The sequence below is a fragment of the Octodon degus genome, unplaced genomic scaffold (assembly GCF_000260255.1).
Source record: "Octodon degus isolate 3935 unplaced genomic scaffold, OctDeg1.0 scaffold00031, whole genome shotgun sequence".
In the NCBI taxonomy this organism is placed as follows: Eukaryota; Metazoa; Chordata; class Mammalia; order Rodentia; family Octodontidae; genus Octodon; species Octodon degus.
In genome coordinates, this window is record NW_004524607.1 from 14,172,523 (window position 1) to 14,198,444 (window position 25,922).

Below are 25,922 nucleotides of genomic sequence, written 5' to 3' on the forward strand. Positions count from 1 at the left end.
GCCCTTGCTCAGACCTGGGTTATCTTAGTATGTGTGGGATGGACACAGGCATTTTCCTTCATATCTAGCTGGAACACTTGAAGGAGCCCCAGGGGTGAGGCATAGCCCCAAGGCAAGGAGGCTGCCGAAATGGTGTAACCCCAGAACATGAGGGCAATTGAAATGACCCAAGGCCCTGACTGGCCCCACCCTATCTGCTCATTCCTGCCACTCATGCTGTGGCAGCCATATTGGGCCCCTCACTGACCCCTCCACATGCCAGGATACTGTACTACACAACCAGACTGGGGCTGGATCCCTTATGGTCTCCTCATCTGCTAGCACAAGAAGGGCAGTGACAGGGCAGGGCACATTCACACAGGTAAGGCAAAGGGCATGGGCTTAGATATTGTCGGGACACAGGTGTGTGGGACCAAAGACCTCATCCAATCCAAGTAGCTGTTTGCCATGCAAGACCCAGCCAAGGCTGTCTTCTTCCTGCAGTCAATGTCTGTTAACAAGGTAGAGGGGGATATTTAGTGCTGCTGAGAGATCTGTCAGTAGAGGAAGAGCCCTTCCTTCCATACAGGCTTCTCCTGATGCCCTAGTGGCTACAGCCATGCTGGGTGTTGGGGCTCTGACAGTCTGGCCTCTCCTCCTGGAAGGCTCAGATGATGAATGAAGGCTGATAAGCTTCTAAGCTGAGACCAGGAAGGTGAATGCAAAAACGTCAGGAAACCCTGTTCAAGGATAGCAGGAATGCAGAGTTCCCCATGTCTCTTGCAGAGTAGCCAAGTGCATGAGGTTACCAGCCCCTCAGGACATGGTCCCGGGACATGAGCAAAGTCGACAGCCATAGACCCTCATTGCTGTGGGTTACATGGTGTTCAAGTGTAACTGCCTGGAAGCAACCCTGTTAGGAAATAGGGTCTTTTGCAGACAGAATTAGTAGTTGAGGTCACACTGCTCCAATGACTAGTGGCCTAATAGGAGGGAAATCTGGACAGATGATACAGGAGAATGTCATGTGGAGATTGAAACAGAACAGCAAGGCAAGGAATCCCTGGGATACTGTCAATCATAGGACATCCCTGCCACCCATGCTCAGGCAGCCTTCCTGGAAGAGGCTGGGAAGTGGCCCTTCTTCAATAGTGTGGACCTGTGACACCTTGATTTTGGACTTCTGGCCCCCCAGAACTGTGAGAATGAAATTTCATTGTTTAGAGCCCCCAGCTTGTACTTGTTTTGACAGAAGCCCTGGAAAACAAAACACCCTTGCTGTAAGAACATTCTCTCTAATCCTTGCTCTTCAATCAGTCAGGGGCCAGTAGGATCTGGGTTCTCAGATAAACGTTTCCTTTGAACTCTTGATACTCATGATCTAAAATAGATTTGGAGCAGGCAGCCTCCTTTGTTCTCTAACCCTTCTACTGAATGGCTCAGAAAGCCAGGAATACATGTTGCTCTTTTTGTTGTTTTGCTTTTGCTGTGCTAGGGATTAAATCAGGACCTTCACACAGCGTTATATTCCCAGGCCCTTTTTATTTATTTTTAAAATTTGAGATAGGGTCTAGTAAGTCACAGCCTGTCACCTTCCTGCCTCAGCCTCTGAAAGTGACACGACGTAACACTGTTAGCCACAACAATCATACTTGACCAAGGAGCACAGTGTGCACCTGTCACACTCACAATGTCTTTAGACATGGGAGTTGCTAACACACAGAGTCCTCTGCCTCCAGGCCTGCCACACAGAAGGGCCAGCCACTCTCTGCCACTCTCCACATGCCCCCAACCCAGGAATAGCACCACAGCACATAACCACCAGCTGGAGGCAGAAAAGTGCAAATGGACATCTAGGTCTTGCTGGCCCACATCACAGGGGCCCTCTTGGCCACGCAGTAGAGCTGAGTGTGGGTCTCAGCCCAAGGGAGTTGTCATGTGAGAGGCCACATCTGGCTGAAAGGCCTTCGTGTCTGGGTTAGCATTTTCTATATGTCCACTGGACAGAATCTTATAATGTGTGCCAGCTCCTCTGACCTCTGGCCTCTGTCACATTTAGGCTGGGAAGGAGACAGCACTGGATGCTGTGGGTAGTTTCCCTTACCTCGCTGAAAGCAGCAGCCGGTCTTGTGGGTGGTTCTCCATCTTTTTGTCTTTTGTCTCCTGAAGACCTCACTGGTTTTCTTTTGGGACTATAAAAGGCTTATGGAGACTTTATAGCAGGGACCATGTCTTGGCGCAGGTCCCGTGTTTAACTTGAGGTTTGTTCTGGGCACAGTCTTTTGTGTTGGCTCAGAATAAATCACTCTCTTATCTCAGAATCACTCATTGTTAGTTTTTACAAAGTTGGAATGGAGATGTGTGAGAAAAATAAGCATTTCCCATGCTGTCTCAATTTTCCCCCGGCCCCAGTGGAGGCCTCAGGGAAAGCTGGCCTTGCCTGTTTTTCCAACAGTGGCCCAGGGATTGATGTGGCCCATGGCCTGTGGCGAAATACAGAAGGGCTGAGGGGGGCCGCAAGGGAAGGCTTCCGCACTGCTGTAGCATAGGTGCAGAGCCGGTGTCATGAGCTAATGCATGAAGCCACTGGGTTGCATCTGGGGGAGTCAGCTGTCACTTGGCTCCTGCTTAGCTCTATGTAGTCTCCTGTGCCCTGATGGCCTGAGTGCCATGGCAAGGGGCGAGCACAGACTGTGGAGCTTCCTGGAGCAGTGTTTACTGCCAAGGCACATCTGAGGCTAATTTACAGAGGGCTGGTTTTGAGTAGCCCTCGAAGGAGGAGGTGGCTACGGTGGTGTGGATCCTTTAGGAGGATGTAAAGGCAGGGTGAGCTTCCCATGGTTGGGGCAGGTTTGGGAGGAGCAGCCAGGATAAGGGTGCAACTCCCTGGCTAGTGTTGTTCTCCATGGTGGACTCCCAGGATGATCTGAAGCTCAACTCAGGACCCTGACCAGAATGGAACTTCTGAGTACTGAAGAGTCATTCTGGGCCTGGATGGTCCCCTGGGCCACTGCTATCGCATCCCGTAGAAATGCTTGGAGAAGGAGCCCTCTGCTAAATGACAGACAGCAGATTTCCTCCCAAGAGCTCCTGGAATTTGACCTTGACGAGAGAGGGAGATACATCCCTGTTCCACTGCTTTGACCCACACGGGTGTGTGCCTGGAGCCTGGTCTTGCAGTCCTGCCCAGAGGCCCTGGAACTGTCTTCACCCGCACTGGTAGGAGGTGGGAATGGCAGGGCTCTGGCAGGGAAGATGAGAAGGCTTGTGCCTCGGCTTCTGGAATCTGGGCTGACTGGAATCAGCAAGAAGGGAGAGGCGAGTGGGCAGATGAAACACTTGCAGCTGGGTCTCTTTAAGTGCCAGCCTGGCAATCTCACCCGAGGATCACCTTCAAAGCCTCCCTCACAGTTCTGGATTATTCCTGTAGCAGCTCAGGCCCCAGCGGGAGGATTGCCAGTGCTCTGTTACTGCTCCTGCAGCACTCAGAGATGCGGTCACAGCCAGGGCAGTTTACCATGGGGCAGGAGGGAGGCCTGGATTGTGATGTGATTCACCACAAATATCAAGTAAACAGGAAGCAGGGAGGTTGGGAAAAGAAAAGCATCCTCACTGGGGACTGAGGATAGTTCCGGACCCAGCAGCAGAGACAATGTTCTCAAGCCCTGAGGTGCACATCCTCGGACTGAGGGCTCCCGGCAGGCTACCTTGAGGCTTTGGAGAAGAGGCCAATCTCTCCACCCGAAGGCACAAAGACACCAGGCTGAGGTCATATTTGCCAACAGGTTGACCCACACGTCTCAAGCACTGCAAGGGTCTCAATGCATTCCCCATGCCAGCAGAAGTCTTCCAAGGGGGAGGCACAGCCCTGCTGTGGCTTGGAGGACTGTCCTTAAAGGCCTGTGTGCTGGAGGGCTGGTCCTCAGGGCGGTGCTACTCAGAGGTGCTGAAACCTTTGGGACATGGGCTGCCCCAGGTTGTTGGTAAAACTCTGAAGGGGACTCTGGGGTCCTGGCTGCTCTTTGTTTCTTTTTCTTTCTAGTCACAGATGGGCAGCATCTCCTCCATGTGCTCCCATTGCCATCTGGAACCCTCACCAGAAGCCCAAAGCAGTGAATATATCCAATCATGGACTGGAAGCTCCAGAACTGGTAGCTGAATAGACCTTTTTTCTTTTAAGTCAATTGTCTTGGGTGTCTTGTTACAGTGGCACAAAGCTGCCTGACTGAGGCCCAGAGCACCGCTTCATTAGGGACCTCCATTGTCCCAGGCCCATCTTCCTGGCTGAGCTTCACTCACTGAGCATGGTTACTCTGCAGACAGTGGGCAGCAAGCTTGGGATTCTGAATGGTGGGTAACCTAGCTTTCCATCTGTGGAGTAAGGGATCATCCTGTATATCTCTGGAGGGCCCCAGCAGTCATGGGAGGGCAGTTTCCTGGGACACACACAGGCTCAGGAAGTGCTGGGTAAATTTGTCGCTGGATTTGAACTCTGGTTTTGTGGCCTCCACGATTACTTGAATCCCCAGGCTCATACTGCACCCATAACAGGGGACAGTCAAACTGATGGTCTTCAGACATTACATGAATCTACACAAAAGTCCCTTTGCACGTAGACTGATTTCTTCCAGCCCTCAGCTGAAGTTTCTGAATTGCCATGTGCCAAGGGTCAAGGCTCTGTCTACCTCCTGTGTGTCTCTCAGCACTGGGAACTGATGGACTTGGATAAAGTAGGTATTCAGTCAACTCTGTAGATTATGACAACTTTGTCCATGTTGTGTTTCAGTCTGACTGGCCATGTGTGTGAGTGGGCTTTTTCCTTTCAAAAGCTTTGTGTGAAAGTGCAGGTGTCTACCAGAAGTATGCCTGGGTGTTACCACAAAACACAGCAGGGAGACCATGGTGCACCGGGGAGACCAGGATGGACAGCAGGATGAGTGGAGGGAAGGATTAAGGCTGGGAGGGAGCAGGACTCCCACCTTGAGCTCCCTCCTGCCTGACAGCAGGGACAGGCTGAGCCACACAGCTTGGGTGGGAGGAAGTGGGGGGGGGCAGGCCCTGGCTAGGCCTATCCTGTAGGCGAGGACTTGGATTGATAGAGAGTAAGAGGCAGAGCTGGACCAAGTTGAAATCAAACTGGATTGCCACAGTCCCTGGCCATGACTTCCTCTTCCTGGAGAGGGGAACAGGGATTCTCCCCAGGATTAAGTCCCAGTGGTTACAGGAACCCAAGAGGTCCTTGGTGCCTTTCCATGAAATGCAGTATCAAATTCCTGGCAACTTCCTGTCTCTGAGCCTTTGCCTCAACTGTGCCTTTTTCCTTTGTACCTGGGAGGCCATCTGTCCTTTGTAGTGCATTTAGTTGTCCCTCTGACCACAATTAGGGGCTCCCTGCTGTTTTTCCACTGATGCCAACTGAGCTATTATAGTTCTTTGCCTGTCTCTTCTACCCCTGAACCCCACAGTCCTGCTTGAGAGCTGGCCTTCTGCACATTATGGTGCAAATGAAGAAAAGAATAAATTCCAGGATCTGTTGGGAGAAAGCCCTGAGGCACTGCTCCCTGCCTAGTAGCTGTCCCACTCCCTGGGAAGGTGCCTGTGACAGCATTGAGTCTACCTTCCTCTGGCAGCTCCAAGGAGGAGGTGATCTACTGCTTGGGGTTTTTTCCTCGTGAGAAAAGTGTCCAAATCCACTTGGAGGACTCTGAGCTGCCTGAGGGGACATGCTTTTGAATGGCAGACAGCATGGCCCCTGGGGGGCTTAGGAAAACGCGCGTCAATGTTGTGATCGACTCTGAGACCTCCTTGCCTGTTCGGAGGGATACTCAGCATGAGCACAACGCCCCTCCTGTCTGGGACACACGTTTAGATCCTGGGATTTCAAACAGAACAGGACCCCATGGAGGCACAGATTGATTATCCCACTAAGAAGAATCAGACTTGACAGGCTGCGATGGAGGAGGCATTTAAGTGGGGCTGAGCCTTGAAATTACAGCGAGTGTTTGCATTTTTCAACAAATTACTGAAGAAACAAAGGTTTACAGGTGAAACATTTCATTGGGAATGCAAATCTATATTTAAACCTACTTTCTTTTGCTTTGTTCTGTTGGCTCTGATTTAGCAAATTACTCATAATTTCAATTGTACCTCAACTGCCTGGCAGTTGACAGGCATTTGTTCCTACAATACAGCGTATTGACCACCTCCTGCTCTGGGCTTTTTGCAATTAGTTTGTTCCAGTGGGCTTGAAGGGGACAGCTGATGGACACATGTGCCAAGTTCCTCTGGCACAGCTCTTGGACCTTCCAGCAGCAATGGAGGGGCTTGATGCGCACCGTTGGAGGCAGGCCTCTGCAGCTGACTGCGGTATACTGTCACCGATCTGGAGAGGTTGACCTGTTGTGGCCTGAGTGTTGGCAGCCTTTAGAGAAAGGAGCTTATCTTGTGATTGGCAGACCAACAGCCACATCTAAAAAGAAAATGCTAATTTCTGAGTGGAACTTAACACAGTACAAAAGGCCAATCTTCTTTCAGCTGATTATATTCATGGAGAGTGGGAGACACAAGTGCTTGGGACCTTGAATTTACATTTTGAGTGTTTCCTACCTCTTGGCACAGGAATTGGGGCCCAGTAGGGACTGTGAGTACGATGGACCTGGAATACCAGAGACCCTGGCCTTTAAGATCTTCTGTTTCCACAACAGGGACCTAGAGACAGAGGGGCCTCTTGTGGTTACAGTGGCCTTGCAGAGATGGAGGCCAGGTTCTTTGTCACTTTGCCAGGGGCTTCCAGGCAGATAGGGGTAGATGGGAGCCCAGCTTGAGCCTTCCTGTTCCCACCTAATTCCCTATACCACAGTAAAACTAGAAGAGGCTAAATTCATGGCAGCAAATTTCCAAATTCACCAGGAGACCTTTGGAAATGTCTTTTTTTTTGTTGCTCAGAAACATTTTTGTGCTCTCTAGAGAAGCCATTAGGTCACAGAAAAGAGGTGAAGAGGGGTCACAGGACTCCATCGATGTGCAGAGGAGATGATACACTTTTGGCAGAAGCTTGGCTTATTGAAGTCAAACAAGCGGCAATAACAAGTTTCACTGAGTTGATCCCTACACAATGGCCACCTCTATCCCTTGGCTCTGGTGTCATCTGCTAGGATTCAGTCTAGTACTGACACCACCAAATGACAAACTTGCCAGGGAAACAGGACTTCTAGGAGTCAGCAGTCACAAGCAGGATAACTTGGATACCTCTGTTGGGAAGTTCCTCCAGCCCTTCTGGCTCGGTTCCTCCACTTCAGCTGCAGTCCTAGCATTGAGATGCCCCAGGAAGGCTACTGAGGCAGCAGGCCCCTTTTCTGGGCTTGAGAAACACTTCCTTGGGATGGGTTCCTTGGAGCCCTTGTGCCCCTGTCATATTTATCACTCCTTCTGCCCCTTACTGAGCCATGTGGTTACAACATGGCCCTTGCTGGGTATGTAGCTCAGCAGCACAGCACCTGCCTGGCAAGTGTAAGACCCTGAGTTTGATTTTTTTTTTTTTTAATGTATTTAGTACAGGGTTTACGGGGTCTCACTACACAGATCAGACTTTTAGTGATCTTTTCTGTTTTTCAGCTTGGGTGCTGGGATTATAGGCACGCGCCACCATGCCCAGTCTCAATCACCAGCTCAGGGCACCCTGGCGGAGCTGAGTTTTATTTTTTTGGTACAACAACAACAAAAAAGTACAAAGCACAACACAGCTGTCTCTGCTGTCCACGGCAGCATCTAGACCATAGTTCTGGCTTGGCTTTCAGTGTCACTGAGTTCAGCTTCATCTCCTGACCTCCACAGCATTATCCTCTTTCCTGCCGAGTCTGGAGTCAAGAGGCCACTGTCTCCCATGGTGCTGACAACCTCAGGAAGAGGCTCACTCATGACCACACAAACTACTGCTTGGGTCACAGCAGCTACACGTAGGTTCCCCTCACATACCATGCCCCAGCGTGACAGCCTCCATCCTGGTGTCAGGGACAGCTCAGGGGGCTGCTGGGTTAGCCCTGGGGAGCTAACCAGCATCTGGCATCGCTGCTCCCAGGCTCTGGGCCCAGTCCTTATCTGCAGATTCCAGCCCTCATTCCCAAGATGGGCTTTTCCTGGGATCTGCCTCTCTGTTATCTGTATCCTCCTCTGTATCTGTTTACTAACTCTGCAGCTAGTAAATATGACAAAGAGCTGGGAATAGGTACAAAGAGGGCAGCATGTCCTTTCAGTGCTGTGCTAAAGCACTGGGCCACAGACCCGTTGAGGTTGGTGCTACCAGAGAAACATGACTTGTCTGCTTCAGTGTTTACTGGAGATTAAAGAGCCAGACTTTGCAAAAATACACATGATCCTGTAGCCATTCTATGTAATAGTGAGTGATATTTCTAGGTAAATAGGTAGCTGTGGGTGAACTGACTGCTCTTGAGGACATTGGGAATGGCTGACTGAGTCCTAAGACCATATCCACCCACCTGCCCTGAGGAGTCTAGCATAGGTTCATTCTGTCCTTGCACTATAGTCATGGTTGTAGGATTTAGGAAATAACCATGATACCAGTTTCCCTTTCACTATCAGCTAAGCAGACTATATCTCTGTTCCACTCACATATTTGGTATAGGTATGGCTTGTGTCCAAATCCAGCCAACCTGGATGAAAGAGTGTACCAGAGATTAAGAGTGTGCCAGATGAACCACCAGGGTCCCCAGCTCTTACCTGCCACTGGATCAGCACGGAGGAAGTGGTATGTGGTGTAGCGGAGACAGACCCTGGAGGTTCTCCTGGAACTGAAGCCCAGAAACAGGGTTAGAATAGCCCAGGGGCTACCCCAAGGGTGCGAGGGGTGACCACTCCTGCCCCTCCTCGCCATGGGCAGCCTTTTTGCCTTTTGGAAGAGTTCATGAAGGCAGCCAGTCCCAAAAAGTGTGGTCACAGGCTCTGCCCTCAACTTTGCTTTTCACTGAGACTTTAATTGAGTCTGGCCTCTCCCTGGTAGACCATCTAGGGGCTGTTCACTCCAGTGGTAGTCACCTGGGAGTTCCCTATAGTTCCAGAACTTTGGGAAGTAGTGGACATAAATCATTTTTTGAAGTCTTAGGTCAGAGCTGATTCTCCTGAGCAGGATTAGATGATCATGTCAGGTAGAATTGAATTCTAATGGGGCTGTCGGGAAAGGGAGATAATTTTGGTGAGACTGCCCAAGGCCAGGGGCCATGGGAGGGGCCATGGGTCATGGTCCAGAACCCAGGTAGCTCTGCTCTGGCCTCTGGCAGGACAAGGTTGGTTTGACCTCTGCTCAAGGCTGAGCCCTGCCCTCTGGTCAAAGCTAAATCCTTTGCATCCAATACATCAGGAAGCCTTGTTTGACCCTTCCTACATCCCCCTCAAATCAATCCAGCCCTCTCTTGGGGACTGAATTGATTTCCCTATGTTTGCCTGGCTGTGAGGTCCTAGAAGAGGCCTGATATTCTATATGTCTAATAAATACCCCAAGCTTAGACTGAGAATGTCCCACACTCCCATGGGAGTGCCTGTCCAAAATGCCTGGGTTACTGTCCTGCGATTTTCCTCTAGACCTGTGACCTCCTTTTCTTCCCATCTCCATCCTTAACTCCTCCTTCCATGGCTCATTTGAGCCTCCTGCGGTCTGGCCTCAGGTAAGCCTTGGCCCAGCTTTCCAGAGAGCCCTTTCTCAGCTACAGGGCAGGGAAATAAAAACCTCCCTAGTAAGAAACTGTTTATCAGTAAACCATCCCCAGGCTCAAAGGACCCTCCCCACCTAGTGTGGGTCATGCAGCCTGTCAATCTGCTGGCAGCGGGAGACAGTGCAGCACAAACACAATGCAAATCCTATGCAAAGGGGAACTGTGTCTCAGAAAAGGAAGATGATGAGATAGGTGCATCAAAAGCACTGATTTGAATATCAAAGGATTAAGAAAGGCCTCAAGAGTCCTTGAATAGATTTTCAGAAAGGCCCATTCACCCAGGTCACAGGGATGCTGCTTCCTGTGCTCACAGGGTTTGTCAGAGATAACACAACAATAAAACCTGCTTGCTGCATGCCTTTCTACTTTTGTTCTAAGCATTAGTACACAGTTGCGAATATTACGATTGTGTTCAGTGTGAAGTTCAAGGGAAGACATCTGCAGTCTGGGTTGGGACTGAAGTTGCAGTGCCAGGCTTCTCTTATGGGGAGTGCAAGGTTGTCCCACTATGGGTGCACTGATTGGAAGACAGGGGTTTGGATCGTGTGCAGCCTCCCCTTGAATGAAGTGGCTTCTCCCCCTTTTGGGTTCCCCAGCTGGCTGTGAGCTCTCTGAGGTTGACAGGGCTCTTGGAAGAGCTGAGCCAGTGAGGCCTGTCTGCCCCTCCCTGGGGTGTCTGTCCCCCCACCCCACACCCCACCTCTTGGCTTCCTCTGGGCTCTAACAAACTCCCAGGATTATAGGGCCAGCGAAATAGTTTGGACATTCATTAAAGCTGGAGTCACAAAGTCATTTGTCAAGGCAGGTCTGGTTTTGCCTAAGGACACAGCCAGCCAGGGTCTGGAAGCCCCTGGAGCCCCTGAGCCTGGAAAACTCCTCTTTCAGGGCACAGACCAGCAGATTCTGCCCAGTGGGAGAGCTGGGTCTATGGCAGTCTGAGTACAGCTAAGACGCTGAGCGTGGCTCCCTCCACTTCAGAGCTGGTCCCTCAGGTCCTGTGAGGCCCTGTGTGGCAGCAACTAAACTTAGAGGTTCTAAAACAAGCAGAACTGAAGATGTGAGGTCATAGGGTTGAGCCAGCTGGAAGCTCGTCTATTTGAAAATGGTTCCACTGGTGCGTTAAATGGAAAAGACAGTGCTGTGTGGTTGGCTTAGGGAATTGTTATAAAGCACTGTTGGGTGAACTAAGTGCTCAGACTGTGGGCTGGAGCTGCCTGCTGCAAAATATCCATCCTTTCTGTCCCACGGGTGGGCTACACAGCCCGATATGTCTGATGGAACCATCTCCCAGGCTTACTGCAGCCTGGCAGCATGGGGTCACAGGAAATTACAATGAATCTTCAGGCCCAGTGGCTCCAAAGTAGGACGGGGATGTAAAATTCACCTGGTACTTAGAGGGGCTCAGTCTTCCATCACTTACCTGTGCTATTCTCAAATGCAGCGCTTCACGAATGAGAAAAATGGGGGAAGCCTCTCAAACCCAGCTACCCACTGACATTTATTTTTAATGACCCTATCAGTTATTCAATTTCTGGGATGCTAATGGACGTAGGGGCTTTGGAAGACAATCAAAGAAAGTTCCATTCCATTTGGAAGCCCTTGATGCCTTGATTTACGATCACAGGGTGTGTGGGAATACTCCAAGCTGTCTGTTGCTAATGGGATTCTGCTGCTTGCCATCTCCCTGGTGACCCCTTCCTTCCTGGCTCAGGATGAAAGTGGGGTCCCTCACAAGAGCAAGTCCTGGGCTTCAGGGCTGCTTGCTCACCATCCTGTAGCGTTGTGACGGCCTCAGTCTCTGAGCTGAAGTTGCTGTCCCCAATGTCATTGGTGGCTTTCAAACGCAGCTTATAGGAGGTGAAGGGCCTCAGCCTAAAGAGGAAAGAAGACACATGACTTTGGGGGACCTGGCACCCTGCCTTGCCCTCATGTGAAGTATGGCCGTGGGACAGAGACTACTGGGGGGATGAAGGATGGGGGCTTTCTGGGTTTAATTTGGACTTGCTGCCCATTAAATGGATGGCATGTGCTCTTCCCTTTGCCTTTGCTCTCCCAGACAATCTTATCGCTCTCAAAACCCAGATGTATCATTAAGGTCCCAGATGCCCTCTCCATGGCATTCCCAAGAATAAGCCAGATGAGAAAATAATGCTGTTGGGGTCACCACAGAGGGACAGAAGACAGACACACTCCTGAACCCTCACCTTGTTACTCGTTAAAAGTACGATCTATGTTTTCTTCTGAGGTAGGAGCCTAACAGCTGTTTTGCCTAAAAAACAGTTCACTTCACTTGGCCTGTAGATGCCCAGGGGATAAAAAGCAGGAGAAAGCCTGGCGTCTCTGCCTTCATTTTGCATTTATTTCTTTTATCACCTTCAAACTTTGAATCAGATTGCTGCTTAGCTCTGCATGTAAGCAGGTTAATCATTTAAGGAAGGTCCTAGTCCCAAATGTACCTAACCTATCTCATCCCCCTTCAAGACTGAAAACACCAAGATAAGAGATTTGGAATCGGGACCTTGAGGTCCCAGTCATTGTCCTAGAAGCTGTTGTCCTTTTGGACTCCAGCAGAGCCTCACAGAGCTGAGCCTGCCTCCCCCACCAAGCAGGGACAATCACGTTTTGGGAACCAGATTGAGCTTCAAGTGACAACTTACCTTGCAGTGTAAGAACTGAGGTAATGGTTGACCTCACCCTAAGCTACTGAGCCACCCTATAAAAGCCGGTTCCTCCCCTTCGTTTTTTTCCCCATCCCCTCCCCATTGTTGATGGGCCACTCTGATCTTCTCCATCCACCCTGTGGTACCTGCTGAAGGAAGGAATAAACTGCAACCATGGAGCTGGGCTCTGCAGCACTGGATGTGTGAGTCTGTCACATAGCAGATATCCGAGAAAAGACTTGTGGTACATTTAGCAGTGTGCAGTGCCAGGTGTTACTATGGCTAAGGATTTGGGGACTGAGTCCACACTGCATGCTCCCCATGACACTCTTTCTCTGCTGTCCACGTGGGTCCAGAGCTTGATGGGCACATGGGTGTGCACAGTAACTATGTGTCAGGTGGCTGGACAAATTGGCCTGGCTCTGAGAAATGGGGCTGGTGCAAAGGAAAGCAGAAGGAGATGGGAGTCCTGCCAGCTCATTTCGTCTGCTGACACAAGGCAAACCCTCTCAGCAGGAAGCCATACACAGGCGAGCAGTCCCTCATGGACCAGGGGAGACGTGTGATGAAGGCGACGGTGGCCCCTGTCCCAGTCAGCAGCCTCCCTGGCTCTGCGTCGACTCAGTAGCATCCTGCACAAGCTCCTCCATCCTTTTCAATCCTCCCTTGGGCTATCTGAATTCCTGGCCCTGGCACCTCTAGCCTACCACACTGTCCCCTGCCATATGCTCTCCTATGACAGAGAAAGATTTCAGTGATGACTGGAGGAGCAAAGATACCAGAACACTCACCTTCACCCCTTCCCATTCCCCCCAATTCTGTTTTCATACTGGACAGCTCAAGCCTGTACTTTGGAGTTAGGCAAGCAGGGTTCAGATTCTGGCTCTGCTATTACTAACCTGGGCAAAGCATTTTTTAAATGGTACATCCTGGGGATTGAGCCCAAGACCTTTACACTGAGCTACATTCCCAGCCCTTTTAAATTTTTTATTTTGAGACAAGGCTTCATTAAGTTGCGAAGATGCCCAAGGTAGGCTCAAACTTGCAATCCTCCTGCCTCTGCCTTCAGAGTACTGGATTGTAGGTGTGCACCATCACACTTGGGTCATTTCATGTCTGTGACTATCACTTTATTCATCTATAAAACTAGAGAAAACAGCACCCCAGCACCCATACTTAAAAGGGCTGTTGTACAAATTGAATTATAGAGCCCAACCTCGAAGTCCATGGGTTCTTATCACACAGGATACAATTACTAAATGCTCCTTTTTTCCCTTTTTTTTTTTTTTTTTTTTGTACTGGGGATCAAACTCAGGACCTTGTGCTTGCCAGGCAGGTGCTTAAACCACTGAGCTATCTTCCCAGCCCTAAATGCTCCTTTCTCTCTCTGGTCTTCCTGCAGACTTTTGGGCCCCTGGCACTTCTGCTCCTTCCCAGGAAGTCACAATACAGGCTGCAGCACCCTCCCCCCACCTTGCCCTCCAAATTCCTCTCTTCCAACTTGGAAATTGGATGGATTTAATACAGTTTTGAGAAGACACCTGCTACATGACTCTTACCCCAAAACCCAGAGAATGAGGATGCTCACTACCCAAACTTGCTTCCAAACCCTTGTGCCCCAAGTTGGGAGCTGGGCATATTGAGAAGGCACATGTGTCCCTCCCTGCCTTGGCCTGCAGTCACACTCAGTGTGGTAGGGCATGAGTGTGAGCATGGGTTGGGCCCCAGCTGACAGTGTCCCTCCCAGTGCCACACAGGGCCTTGTCAGTGAAGGGGCACTGGGATGCTGGTATCATGCATTCCTTTTGGTGGTAGCGTATGAGTCCAAGGCATTTTAAAAAGCTGACCACTACCTCTTTTATTCATTTATCTTGAAGACACTGAAATGATTAAGAGTTCATCATTTGCATCACAAAGAACAAAGAATATGGCACCCGTGCATAATATTCTTAGTCAAATTCACTTGACTTTAAAACGCCTATGTTTTTAAAGGTTCCAAGGAAGAAAAACTATGGACTGTGATGGAGCAAGTGCTGGCAAGTTGGCTTTAGTGCCATGTTTCGTGTGATGCTCCCCTTCCAGCCTTTTGGCTGCAATCCTTCCACTGTACCTATTCCTGGCAGAGATCGGGGAGTGCAGCACCCACAGATGTAGAGCCATCCCAGGGCCCTGTGGACACTGCTCATCCCTGAGTCAAAGTGACCCCCTCTTCTTGGCTGCACTCCCCACGGGAGCTGCTCAGCCTTAACTCACATGCTCCCTCTGGCCTGGGCCCTTGGTGAGCAGCTACACTCACAGTCCCTGGATCTGGACAGCTATACACTCCATGCTTTCTAGCCACTTGCAGATGTCACCTGAGTGGTAAAGGTAACACAGCTGCCAGGATTATTAATCAGGAAGGGAGATTATACCGCTACAGGGTACAAAATATTGCTTCCTCGGGATTCTGCCTGTGACATGTTCCCTATTGACAGGCAGAGGAGGCATCTGCCCTAGTTCTGGCCCATTAGGAAATTGACAATGGTTTCCTTGCCACCAAATTAAACTGTTTGTCCTGAAACACAGACCTCTCTTTACAACACCAAGTCCCAAGTGCATGATTAGTCTCTATGATCTCAGAAGGCTCCAGACAAAGTGGCTGAATCTCTTTCCTTTCTTTCTGATGGTAACAAAAGAAGTGAAGTCATTTACTCAATGGGCACACTGCTAATTCAGATCAGCACTCAGTGCAGTCCAGCCTGGCTTATTAAGGAAGGTGGGCCCTGCCTGGCCATGGTCACCAGACCTCCGGGGCCAGCTGAAGAGAACCCTGGGGCTCCAGGTGGGTGGCGCTGGTAGCCAGGAGTGCTCTCCTTTGGAGGGCTGGAGACCATACCCAGGCTCCATAGCTATTCCTCAAAGGGTCAGCAGGATGCTGGCAGGAACACAGAGGCCAGTCTGACATGTTGGATGGTCTAACTTGTTGCTCTACTTGCTGGAGTCGTGATGAGGCCAGTCTGGAAGCCAGGTGTGGAAGGTACCGCTGTTCCTTCCTCCTGGCCCTGGCTTTCACAGTGAGGAGCCAAGGTTTGCCAGGAAGTAGTGATAGGCTTTTCAGAGGCCATGTGTCTGCTCAGGAAGACCCAGAACTGAGAGGTGCTGCTGAGCCGTGAATGCCCTGGCTTTATCCCGACACCATGGCTGCTTGTAACTCAGCTGTCAGAGATGCTTGGTGTCCTTCAAGGCTTGAAAACACAGGCCCAAGGAATGTCAGAGCCACAGAAGATTAGGGCACTATTTCATCCATTTAGAGAAACTGAGGCACAGAATATCATTTATGTACAATGTCTCTGCCTTGACTTCCTCCTCTGTAAAATGGGAATGCTACAGTTCTGGGCTGCATTTCCACAGGGTTATTATGGATGTCACAGAGCAACCTCTGGAAAGGTTTTGTAAGTGACAGAAGGTTTTAATACAGTGACTCCTTGCTCATGTTTTTCTCTACTTGGTTTCAGAAACTATCCGGTGAAAGTTCTAGCAATAAACAAATGAGTCATACATTCTAAACATTTATGCAGCATGCTATGTTGTTGTAATTGTTCTACTTTGCTATTAGTTAGTGCTTTCTGGTTTATAAATTAGACTTTCTCTCGGGCCTGTGGGTCTGGGAAAGCACAGCATGTAGAGGGCTTTGGACCATGTGAGGCTTCAGGCTTCTGGTAAGCATCCTGGAATGTCTGTCTGCACCCTGTATAACCATCAGGCAATATCAGTGACCATGATGATGACAATAATGACAGCAATGATGTTTTGACTAAAAGCCTTTAACCACCTGGAAGCCACCTGACTACGACAGAAAGACCTCTGAGGTGACCATGGAAGGGGACGCTGCTTCTCACTGGCACGTGCTGGTGAAGGCTCTGTTCCCAGAGCCCTGCCCACACCCTGTAGGGCGCCTCTTCTAAGCTGAATGCCTGGGTGGTCCCCAGTGGGACCAGAGACCAAGACCTTTGCTGGGACTGAAAAAGCCTGCTTCAGTTGGGCTGTTGGCTTATCCTCTTCCAGCTTGTACGCTCCATTCTGGAGGGGGCTGTGATAGGGCCCATGAGCCTGTGCATGCAGGACTGTCAGTGCTGTGCTCAGGCTGAATTGGTGGACACAGGAGTGTGTGTGTGTGTGACAGCTCTGGCCTTGTGGCCTGGGTTCTATCAGTCACTCAACCATGACCCATCTAAGTCAGCACATCTGTAGGGTAAGCTTTTCCTTTGCTGCTCTGGGAAAGAATATAAAAAGAAGGGCCCTTCCCCAGCCTTTCCCCAGTTCGCACACATCTCTACTCCACCCATATCTTGCACCAGCTCAAGAGGGTCTGCGACATCTAGCCCATAAGACCCGGCTCAGCCCCTCATCCACTCCTTGCCAATCCTGGGGTCTACATCTGGAAAACAGCTATGCAGTACATGCCTGCAAGGCCAGCTGGGAGGGACTGGGGTCCCTGGCATGGAGAGTGTTGCTAGGGATGGGGGTGGTTTTGTGGGTGCCTCTACGGCAACACTGACACTGTCTCTGGCTACTGTGTGGTAGAGCCTGATCCCTCAGTACCTCTCCACGGCGCAGGCTGTGGCTTCGTGGCTGATGGATGAGGAGTAGGTCTGCCACTCGCCCCCAGGCAGCTCTCGCACCTGCACAGTGAAGTACCGGATGGGGGAGGCTCCATCACTGCCTGGAACCCACTGGAGCTGCAGGCTGCGTGCAGTCACTTCTGCCTGGGGTACCTGGAGCTCTCTGGGGGGTGATGGTCGTTCTGCAACCAAAGAAAGCAGACAGGGAGGCATGAGAGGGAGACTGTTTTCCATGTGTCCAGCTGCCCCTGAGGTCATGGCTGCACAGAGGTCAGACCATGAAACGTGGCTGTCTCAGTTGAGAGAGGGGAGCTGCCTCCCAGCTGACTTTGGTTGTACTGGCTTGGACCTTTCTTGGAGACCCTACAGGTTCCTGCAGCAAAAGGGATACACACAAAGGCCCCTGCCTCACCTATCATGAGCTAGAGTCTGAATGACAGCTGCACCAGGAGCTCAGGGCTCTTCCCAGCACCTCTGCCTCCTCTATACTCCCTGACCCCGACTTTGCACACCATTAACACCAAACCCTACCTCCCGTGGGGCCAGCCCAACTTACAGCATGAGAGGCTTCTGCCTCTTCTGAGGGGGCACAGATCCAGCCCCTCTGCTACCTTGTGTGCAGCACTGGGGCTAGGCTACAGGTTGCAAGATGCACAGGACCAGCTCTGTTTTCAAGTGGGTATCACTGGCCTGTCACTGTGCCCTGCACCCCATTGATTTCAATAGAGAAACTCCACAGAGGGAGGAATAATTGTTTAATTGTTTATCATGAAGATTATTGATTCTGATTAAAATGTGTGGGGTGTAATAAAGCAGCAATTGATCGTGGGCCCTGCAGTGACAGGTCCATGAGAAGCACTTCGATCTACCCTAATCAGCAGTCTTTCCTTGGGTATGCGTGGTGCCGCCCGATTTCTCCTAGAACCTTTCCTTGCTCCAAAGCCTCCCTCTGGACACACTGCCAATCTGAGGTTCTCTCGGCTCCCTGCCTCTGAGTCACAGACAGAGGGTCCCTGGGCATGCTGGCAAATCTAACCTCCTGGAGAAGCAGGTGACCTGGAGAAGATGGGGTGCATGCGGGGGACAAGGTGGGGAGACCTGGACCCTGCCTTCAGAGTAGGCAGATGGGGGCTGGCTGTGTTGCTCCACCCACGATGGGATTCATGTGAGTATTTCCACTTGGAACTGACTTAGATAAAACCTTTCATTCCCCAGCAGGCCCCAGGGCTGCACAGGTGTCTCCAGCCCAGCAGTCACACAGCACCTTTGTGGGGGCTCATCCTAGAGAGCACTGGTTTCCCTTCCCGCAAACCCTAGAGCACCACTGTGAGATCTAGAGAAGGATACGGAGGTGGCCCTGTCCAACAAGGTGACACGATGTGGTGGAAGCTCAGTGTTGGTCTCCTTTTCTTCTAGATCTAAGGCCATAGTTGTTTTCAAGCGCTCTGCTTTCAACTCCTCACTCCCTAAAACTGTATTTCACATCTCATAATAAAAAAAGTCATTATGGAAGCCTGAGGCAGGAGGATCTCAAGTTTAGGCCCAGCCTACACAACTTAGTTAAGACTCTGTCTCAAAAAATAAAAGGGACTGTCAATGGAGCTCTGTGCAAAGAAGCCTGGGGTTCAATCCCAGTGCCACACACACACACACACACACACACACACACACACAGAAAAAAAAATTAAAATGGTCACAAATGTAGCAGTAACAGCAGTTCACATCTGGTGAGCACTTACATCATTCCAGCCTTGCTCCCAGGAAGCCCTGATGCCAACGTGGACAGCCACTCAGGTGTCTTGGGTACCATGATGACTGCTGTACACCAGGTTGCAGTTTGGGGCTATGACTCAGAGTACGTACAGACAGAGTTGCCCAAGGCCACATATCTCCAAGTGCTGTTTCCCAGGAGCCAATGGGCTCTGCATCCAGCCTCCTCTGCCCTGGCCCTGATGTCATCATAAAACAGTTTGGGCTGCTGGGAAGACTCTAGAGCAAGGCCTGAGGCTGTGGGCAGGAGCCCAAGAGACAGTAGCCATGGCAGACACTGGTGGGTGAAGCTGGCCTTGTGGTCATGGGGCCGGTCCAAATCTCAGCTTCTCAGTGCTAGGTACTGGCAAATAGATAAATCTGTTCAACTTTTGCTTCTGTGAGATTGCTGGGAACACCATGTACCTCACAGGGTGCAGTGAGGAGGGACTGAGACACAGAACCCCACACACTTGGTCCCTGTGTGTCATAGGAGGGCAGCTAATCAGAAGACATCTACACACCTGCTCCCTAGACACACAATTCAGAACAGCAGAGAGCAGGTGTGTAGATCTGGGAAGCTTATACTCATGTGACTGTGCAACCCTGGACCAGTAGCACAGCCTCCCTGAGCCATGCCTCTTATCTTTAAGCCTGGGTAATCTCTCCTGTCTGAGACAGGAAGAAGTGGCTAAAGCCTGTGTTATGTAGATACCACATGATTAAGGAGGCCAGTTCATTGCTTTGTTCAGTGAGTCCTTCCTGTGTCTCTGAAGGAAATCACAAGCTTCCCAGCCACTGTGTGGATCACAGAGAGCCCAGCGTGGCAGCTGGATGTCCCCTTGCCCCTGCCTGCCATCTGTGACATTAGATTTGGGCTAGAGCACTTACCCCTCTTCTCGGTGGTGATGACTGTGGCCTCCAGCGGCTCCCCCCAACCCTGCCTTGTCTTGGCAGACAGCCTGAAGACATACGCAGACTCCGGGGCCAGCTCGGTGGCTGTGAACTGTCGTACAGTGGCACCAACTTCCACGGTGGTGAATGTGTGGGGGCGGCTGCTGGCCAGGCGGTAGGCGATCTGGTACCCTGTGGGCGAGGTGGGGCGGCGAGAGACCGGGAGACTGCTCAGCCAGTCCCTGGGGATCAGGCTCGCTTGCCACCCCATAATGACTTCTGGATCAGAAACCCAAAGATTGCAGTAGGGTGGTGTATACTGACAGGGAAATCATACTCGGGGTGATGAACAGAGGGGCCTCTAAACACAATCCCCCAGGAACTGCTTTTGCTCTTCATCCTTCATGGAAACAAGATGTGAAAACATTTTCATCTTTTCTGAGGATGCCACCAGAGTCCAGCACTGGGGCACCTTAGCTATGGCTATTCTGTCCCCTTCTCCCCCCACCCACAGGGTGACGGTGCACTTCTCTTCCTCTGAGTAGAACAGGGCAGTGCCAGCCCTCAGCAGGTCAACTAACATTTGCCAACCACAATGCAGCCTATTGAGTGGAACAGCCACATGGGCCTGGCATCCTCCTGTTTCCCATTACCCATAATTCTGGGCTTTCTCCTCTTGGTATCCCCTCCCCACATATTCCTTTTAGTTCCAGGGAGTTTTCACTTTGAAGAACCTTCCCCTAGTGTTTTTTAATCAGCTGAGAGAGGGCTGGGTGTGCTCTGAGTGGCTCAAAGTTCCTTGACTATTAAAGGTTCATGGTTGATCAGACATTATTAATGATCAAACCCCTCCAACAAGGCAACCCCGAGGCCCGCCTGCCAGCATTTAAAGAGAGGCCTTGCCAGCTCTCAGACCCAGCCTGGGATGCTCGCACCAGGCTTGTCCTTCTTTGGGCTTGCAGACAGCGTGTGGTCCTGCTGCTGGGCTTCTATGCTGATTAAAACCAGAACGGACAGGATACTGTGGCATCAGAAAAATTAATGACAGCCCAACTCTTCAGTTTAAACAAGGGGGACCCAGAGGGGTAGGCCAGCAAGCAGAGCCTACCAGGCCTCGCCAGCAATGCCACCTCAGGCAGCCTTGCTCTGGGTGGCCACCTGCAGAGACCAAGTGCTGCCTGGCATGCTGACAGGCTGGCTCATGCCCCAGCTGGTCTCCTCCAGCCTATGTAGTATGAGGCACCTCTGCTCCCTGTGTTTCTTCTGTTCGCTTGCCCCTTGGCTCCAGAGTGACCAAGCTGCCTGGCATTCTCCCAGCTTCTATGCTACCATATCCCCAGCTGTGCAAAGAGCCTCACCCAGCTGCCCTACAGAGGCCAGGAGGATAACCACACAGATGTCACACTCAGAGAGTGCCCTGATGGCCAAGAGGTCACTGTCAGCATCAGTATTATCATCACACAGACTGGAGCATGGTATGGCCACCCTACCCAGTACAATGCCACTTGGATACCCAGATGTGTTACCATTTTGGCCATGGCTTAGCCTTATGGATGGGCTTGTCTACTCGCATGGGGACCCAGAGTCATAGGGATTTCCTGGAGGTGGCCCAGCTGACCTCAGACCTCTAGCAATCATACCAGGCTCTAAGCCTGGCCATGTTCACTCATGTAGAAGCCTAGAAATGACTGGCTAACCTTTCTCCAGAATCCCAGTGAGCAGTGCAGGAGGAGGTGCCAATGGGAACCCCAGGCCTCTCTTTCTAGAGAGAACAGCCCATGCCCATCTTTTAGGAAGGGGACAGTCCCTTGTGTCCTACAGCCCCTTTGATGAGCAGCTTTCTCAACAGGAACAGTGTTCCTTCTAGGGAGAAGGGACATGTATTCTAGAAGGTACACAGCTGGACTGGAATCCAGGCTTTGCTAATTCCCCGCTGTGTGCACAAATGACACCCCCTCTCCAACCCTCCATGGTGGTGGGGACAGCAGGACACACTTCACCAGTCCCACACCGGATGCAGCCATAGTGCTCAGCCTGTAGCAACCTTGGATCTGATGTGATTCCAACATGGGCATGCTAACTAGTGCTTCACTGGCCTGTAGCTGACAGGTGCCATTTTCCAACTGTCCCTACACCTCCTTGGTAAGCCCCAAGTAATGCTTTCATGAGCCTCCACAGAGTTTTATTTTGAGGCTTCTCCTTCCATACACAGAGGAGGTGCCAGTTCCACAAAAGCTTTAGGCAGCTTTAGGACAGGTCGGTGACCCTGCCAGGAGTCACACGTAGACATATGCAAGTTCCCATCCTGGTTCCTGAGGATCAAAACAAATGCTTGACTTCTGCCACTTGACTCTCTAATAGGAGCAAGCCCCCACCTTCACCAGGCATTAAAGGCAAGCGTCCCTAAGTGGTGATTTCTCAGGAAGCATACATTTTCCAACAATTTCCTGTTTCCTTGGAGGCCAGGAGAACTACCTAATTCGACTTCTACCTGACTCCAGTTCGATGCTTTTAACTGGGAGCAGCGGCTCTGGACATGAAATTAGTATTCAATCTCGGAAAGCTCGAGACTTAAACTGCCTTTAAAAAAGGCATTAAAGTGTTGTAGTAAAGTGTTTTATTATTAGTTTTGAATTGTACTACATTTATATGGCTCAAAATTAGTGCAAAGTAAATAGTGCAAGGCATGCCTCTTCACACTTGATCTCACACTCCCCGAGCCTGTCTCCTGAGCAAGCACCACTGCTGCTTTCCTGGGCACCTTCCCAGGGATAATCTGAGACTATAGAAGCAGAGTGCTTAGGAAGACATTTTTCTATTCTTTCTTCCCTGTTTTCCTTTGAGATAGGATCTCACTGTATAATTCAGCTTAGCCTTAAATTTGTAATCCTCCTGCCTCAGTCTCCTGAGTACTTGTCAGAGGTAGGCACCACTGCACCTGGCGACATCCTCCTTTCTCTATGCATTCTGCAGTGCAGCAGGCACTCATTCCTGCACGTTGCTTTTGCCCCTAACATCTCTGGCTGCCAGGTGCTTGGCTGGTTGTGAGTTTTCCCTTCTGATCTTTTGGAGGGCTCATCCCCTGTCCTGGGTTCTTCTAGCTCTTTATTCCCTCTCATAGCATCCCATAGTTCTTTGTTGTGAACGGCAGTGAAATCAGCATCATCTCCTTCTTCGAACCTGTCTCCTATCCCTTCTGTCACCTAATTTTGGTTCACTATTTTTCTTTACCTTTGTATATTTAAATACACCTACCTCTGTTATCTGTCTTTAACTCTGAATTATGTGTTCTGAGACTCACCAGCTGCTGCGAGAGATGGAAACAGTTTTTCCCATCACCCCAGCCCTCTCAATCTGTCTACCTCTGGCTTTCACCAGCTATCTGATTTTCTCTGTGTTGAGGTGACTATGCAGTCAGAGGCTGCAGGTACAGAGTGACATCTGCTTTGGAAGAGGTGAACGTGGCTCACAGCAGAGATCAAGGCTGGGGTAACAGTCCACCTCTGTGCAAGGGCACTGCTGTCTACATGGGACTGTCGCTTCTACACACAGCCTGAAGTGGGCCTCATAGAGGAGCAGGTGTCAGCTGGGTGACCTGGGTATGGCCTCAACTTCTACTCAACCATCCAAGCACAGTCAATCTCTAATGGGCACAAAAGCAACCCACCATGGCCCAAAGCCACTGCCACATGCATACTTTGAAACTAAAGACACTAAAGAAAGATGTTTTGCAGAGACCAATCACACTTTATGACCAAGCCCAAAGACTACATCAGCAGACATAAACATGACCGAGGAGACCATGATCAAATACAGTATTTTAAAAAACAGCAAGAATAAGAATGCTGAGTGAGCAGTGAGAGCGAATTCAGACACTTGAATATCATTCCTGGAGACTGAGAGACACAGGACTTCCTAGAGAAGTGAAAATTAAGTGCTTTAAAAAGAGAGGATGCCTGGGGTAGGGCTGTGTACCCTGTTCTGTGCACACTGCAAGTTCAGGCAGGATCACATCATTTTGCACATCAAGTATGTTTGTGGTTTAGCAGATTGTTTCCTCACAGTGTGAGAAAGCACAGGCCTACCTCAGACAGCAGGGAGGTGGAACTCATCCAACATCATACCCTCTTCAGGCCCCTGACCTGCCCTTGTCGGTTATCCTGGAGGGTACCAGGCACTCCATGCCCATTAATACACTCCTCCATGGGTAAGGCAGCCAGCCTTACCTCCCTATTTGCAATTTCACGTTTTGCAGAGTGGTGTGGGATTGAGATTCCTCAATAACGTTCCAAACTGCCTTTCAATGTGGAAGTCTGAATTATTGAGGTATTATTCACTTCTAGGATCTAGACATGATCATAGATGTATTTTTGTTATTTAATCTGTATTATTATACCTCTACTCAGATTGTTCTGTTGCTAGAGACACTAGTTCAGGGAACTGAAGATTCTATTCAACATCATCTCTTTGTGAACCACAAGTTTATGGACTGGGGGAACCAGTACCTCTTTGCTGAGTCAGATCCTCTTTTCCATCATTGCCCTCACCCTTATTCTCCCATATTCCCAGGAAGACCCTTGGACTTGGGTAACCTGGTCATGTGACTATATCATATGACTGCGCTCCACTCCATCCTCCTCTGGGGCTTATGCCATCTTGCTTCCTCTGGGTAACACACTGCCACATGCTATGTGTTGTATGTGAGCCTGTGTTCTTCCAGAAGCCCTTGGATGTATTGGAGGGAGTCAGAGACCTTGTCTGTGCTCACCTTGGGCAAGCCCAGATGATTGCAGTTCATAAGGCGATGAAGGGCCTCTAGGTTCTGACACTTACCACGCAGCAGAAGAGACCTACGGCATTTCACAAGCAGAAGGTATCTGCCTCCTGCCTGTGAGGCAGGTGGGGACCATGCATCCCCATGAACACCGTGACAAGGAGGGTGGGTCTCCTGGAATCAGAGCCTGCCCTACTTAGGATGCCTTGCTGCCACACTTAGCTCTTTCCTGCTCTCAGCAAAAGATGATTTGTAGAATATCAGCAAGGTATTTTGAAGGTGCTGATGGGGGAGTGAGACTAAGGGCAGAGATAGTAAGTCCCACTGTGGTGATGGGCTGGACTCAGAATGGAAAGCAAAATGCTCAGTTTATGGCAGTTTCCACAGGGGGACACAAATTGGCCAGAAAGTGGCCAAAAAATCCAGGCCACCTGGAAAATCCTGCAGCGTCAGTGCTGGAAAAAGGTCTGTTGAAGAGGCTTCAAGCTCAGTACCTGTGGCAGAGGCCAGAGGCAAAACTGCTGATTCTAGAAGAGGTGAAAACAACAGTCCACATGGGCCAGAGCACAGGGTGGGTACAGTGGGTGCTTGTTAGGGTTGATACATTGTGTCCACTTGAGAAGTTTAGAAGCTTAAGTAAGCGACTCAGCAGGAATCCAGGGTCCTTTTGTAAATATCCTCATCTTGTGCAAGAGGAATGCAAGGAGTTTGTGGGAGTGCCACCCTCCCCAGAGGTGGCCTGATTACAATATAAGGGTGGAAAAGAGGCTTGCTCTCCTCTCCTCCTTTTGCTCTTGTTGCTTTTGCTGTCTTCTGCTTCCTTGAAACTTGCCCTTGTGCCATGCTTCCCTGCCTTGGAGACAGCTGGTTGTGAACTGAAACTTCCACAAACTGTGAGCTAAGTCAACCTTTTCCTTCCTTAACTTTTGAGTAGCAGGTATTTTGTCTCAGCAACTAGAGTAACTAAGACAGAATCTGGTACCAAAGAAGTGGGGTCATTGCTGTGATTATACCTGACCATGTGGTTTAAGAGCCTTTGGAAATGGTCTGGAGAGGGGGCTTGCCTTAGGCTGTTATCTATGCAAGATTCTGGTCAGAACCCAAAAGACCAGAAGGCTAATAGAAATCCTTTTGGTAAAGACGAGGCTTAGAAAGTTTCTGCTGGGAGGATTGTCTTGGGTGCTGGCCTCCAGATGCTGTGTGCTATGGCTTGGCAGAAAGTTTGTCTGCATTTTGCTCCTGTCCAGAGACTTTGCCTGAGACTAAGATTAAAGACAGTGAACTAATTAATCTGGCAGAAGAAATTTCAAGGCAGTTTAATGCTGAGGCTACCACATGGCTATTGTTGGGAGCTTTTATCTAGGTTTATGTTGAGAATCAAGAGTAAAGAGCAAAACAGGATGATTTAAAATGTTGTGAGTTTGTCCAGAAAGGAAGCACCAATAAATCTGTGGACTGTACAGATAGAGGAGATCTCGATTGCTGAGAAGGAGCAGGACAATAGAAAAGGTGGCCCAAAGGCATCACAAGAAGCAGCAAG

General features: G+C 50.3%; 1 protein-coding gene across 2 annotated transcripts in view; it reads right to left on the reverse strand.

The window, feature by feature from the left end:
* Positions 1-25,922, reverse strand: part of Sdk1 (sidekick cell adhesion molecule 1) — a 986,062-nt gene that overhangs the window by 62,924 nt on the left and 897,216 nt on the right. For both annotated transcript variants that reach the window (XM_023713416.1, XM_023713415.1), the window contains exons 29-32: positions 19,606-19,800; positions 16,946-17,147; positions 11,473-11,576; positions 8,716-8,786 (exon numbers count right to left, since the gene is read on the reverse strand). In XM_023713416.1, the coding sequence (XP_023569184.1) occupies positions 8,716-8,786; positions 11,473-11,576; positions 16,946-17,147; positions 19,606-19,800 (572 nt within the window). The remainder of the gene's footprint in view (positions 1-8,715; positions 8,787-11,472; positions 11,577-16,945; positions 17,148-19,605; positions 19,801-25,922) is intronic.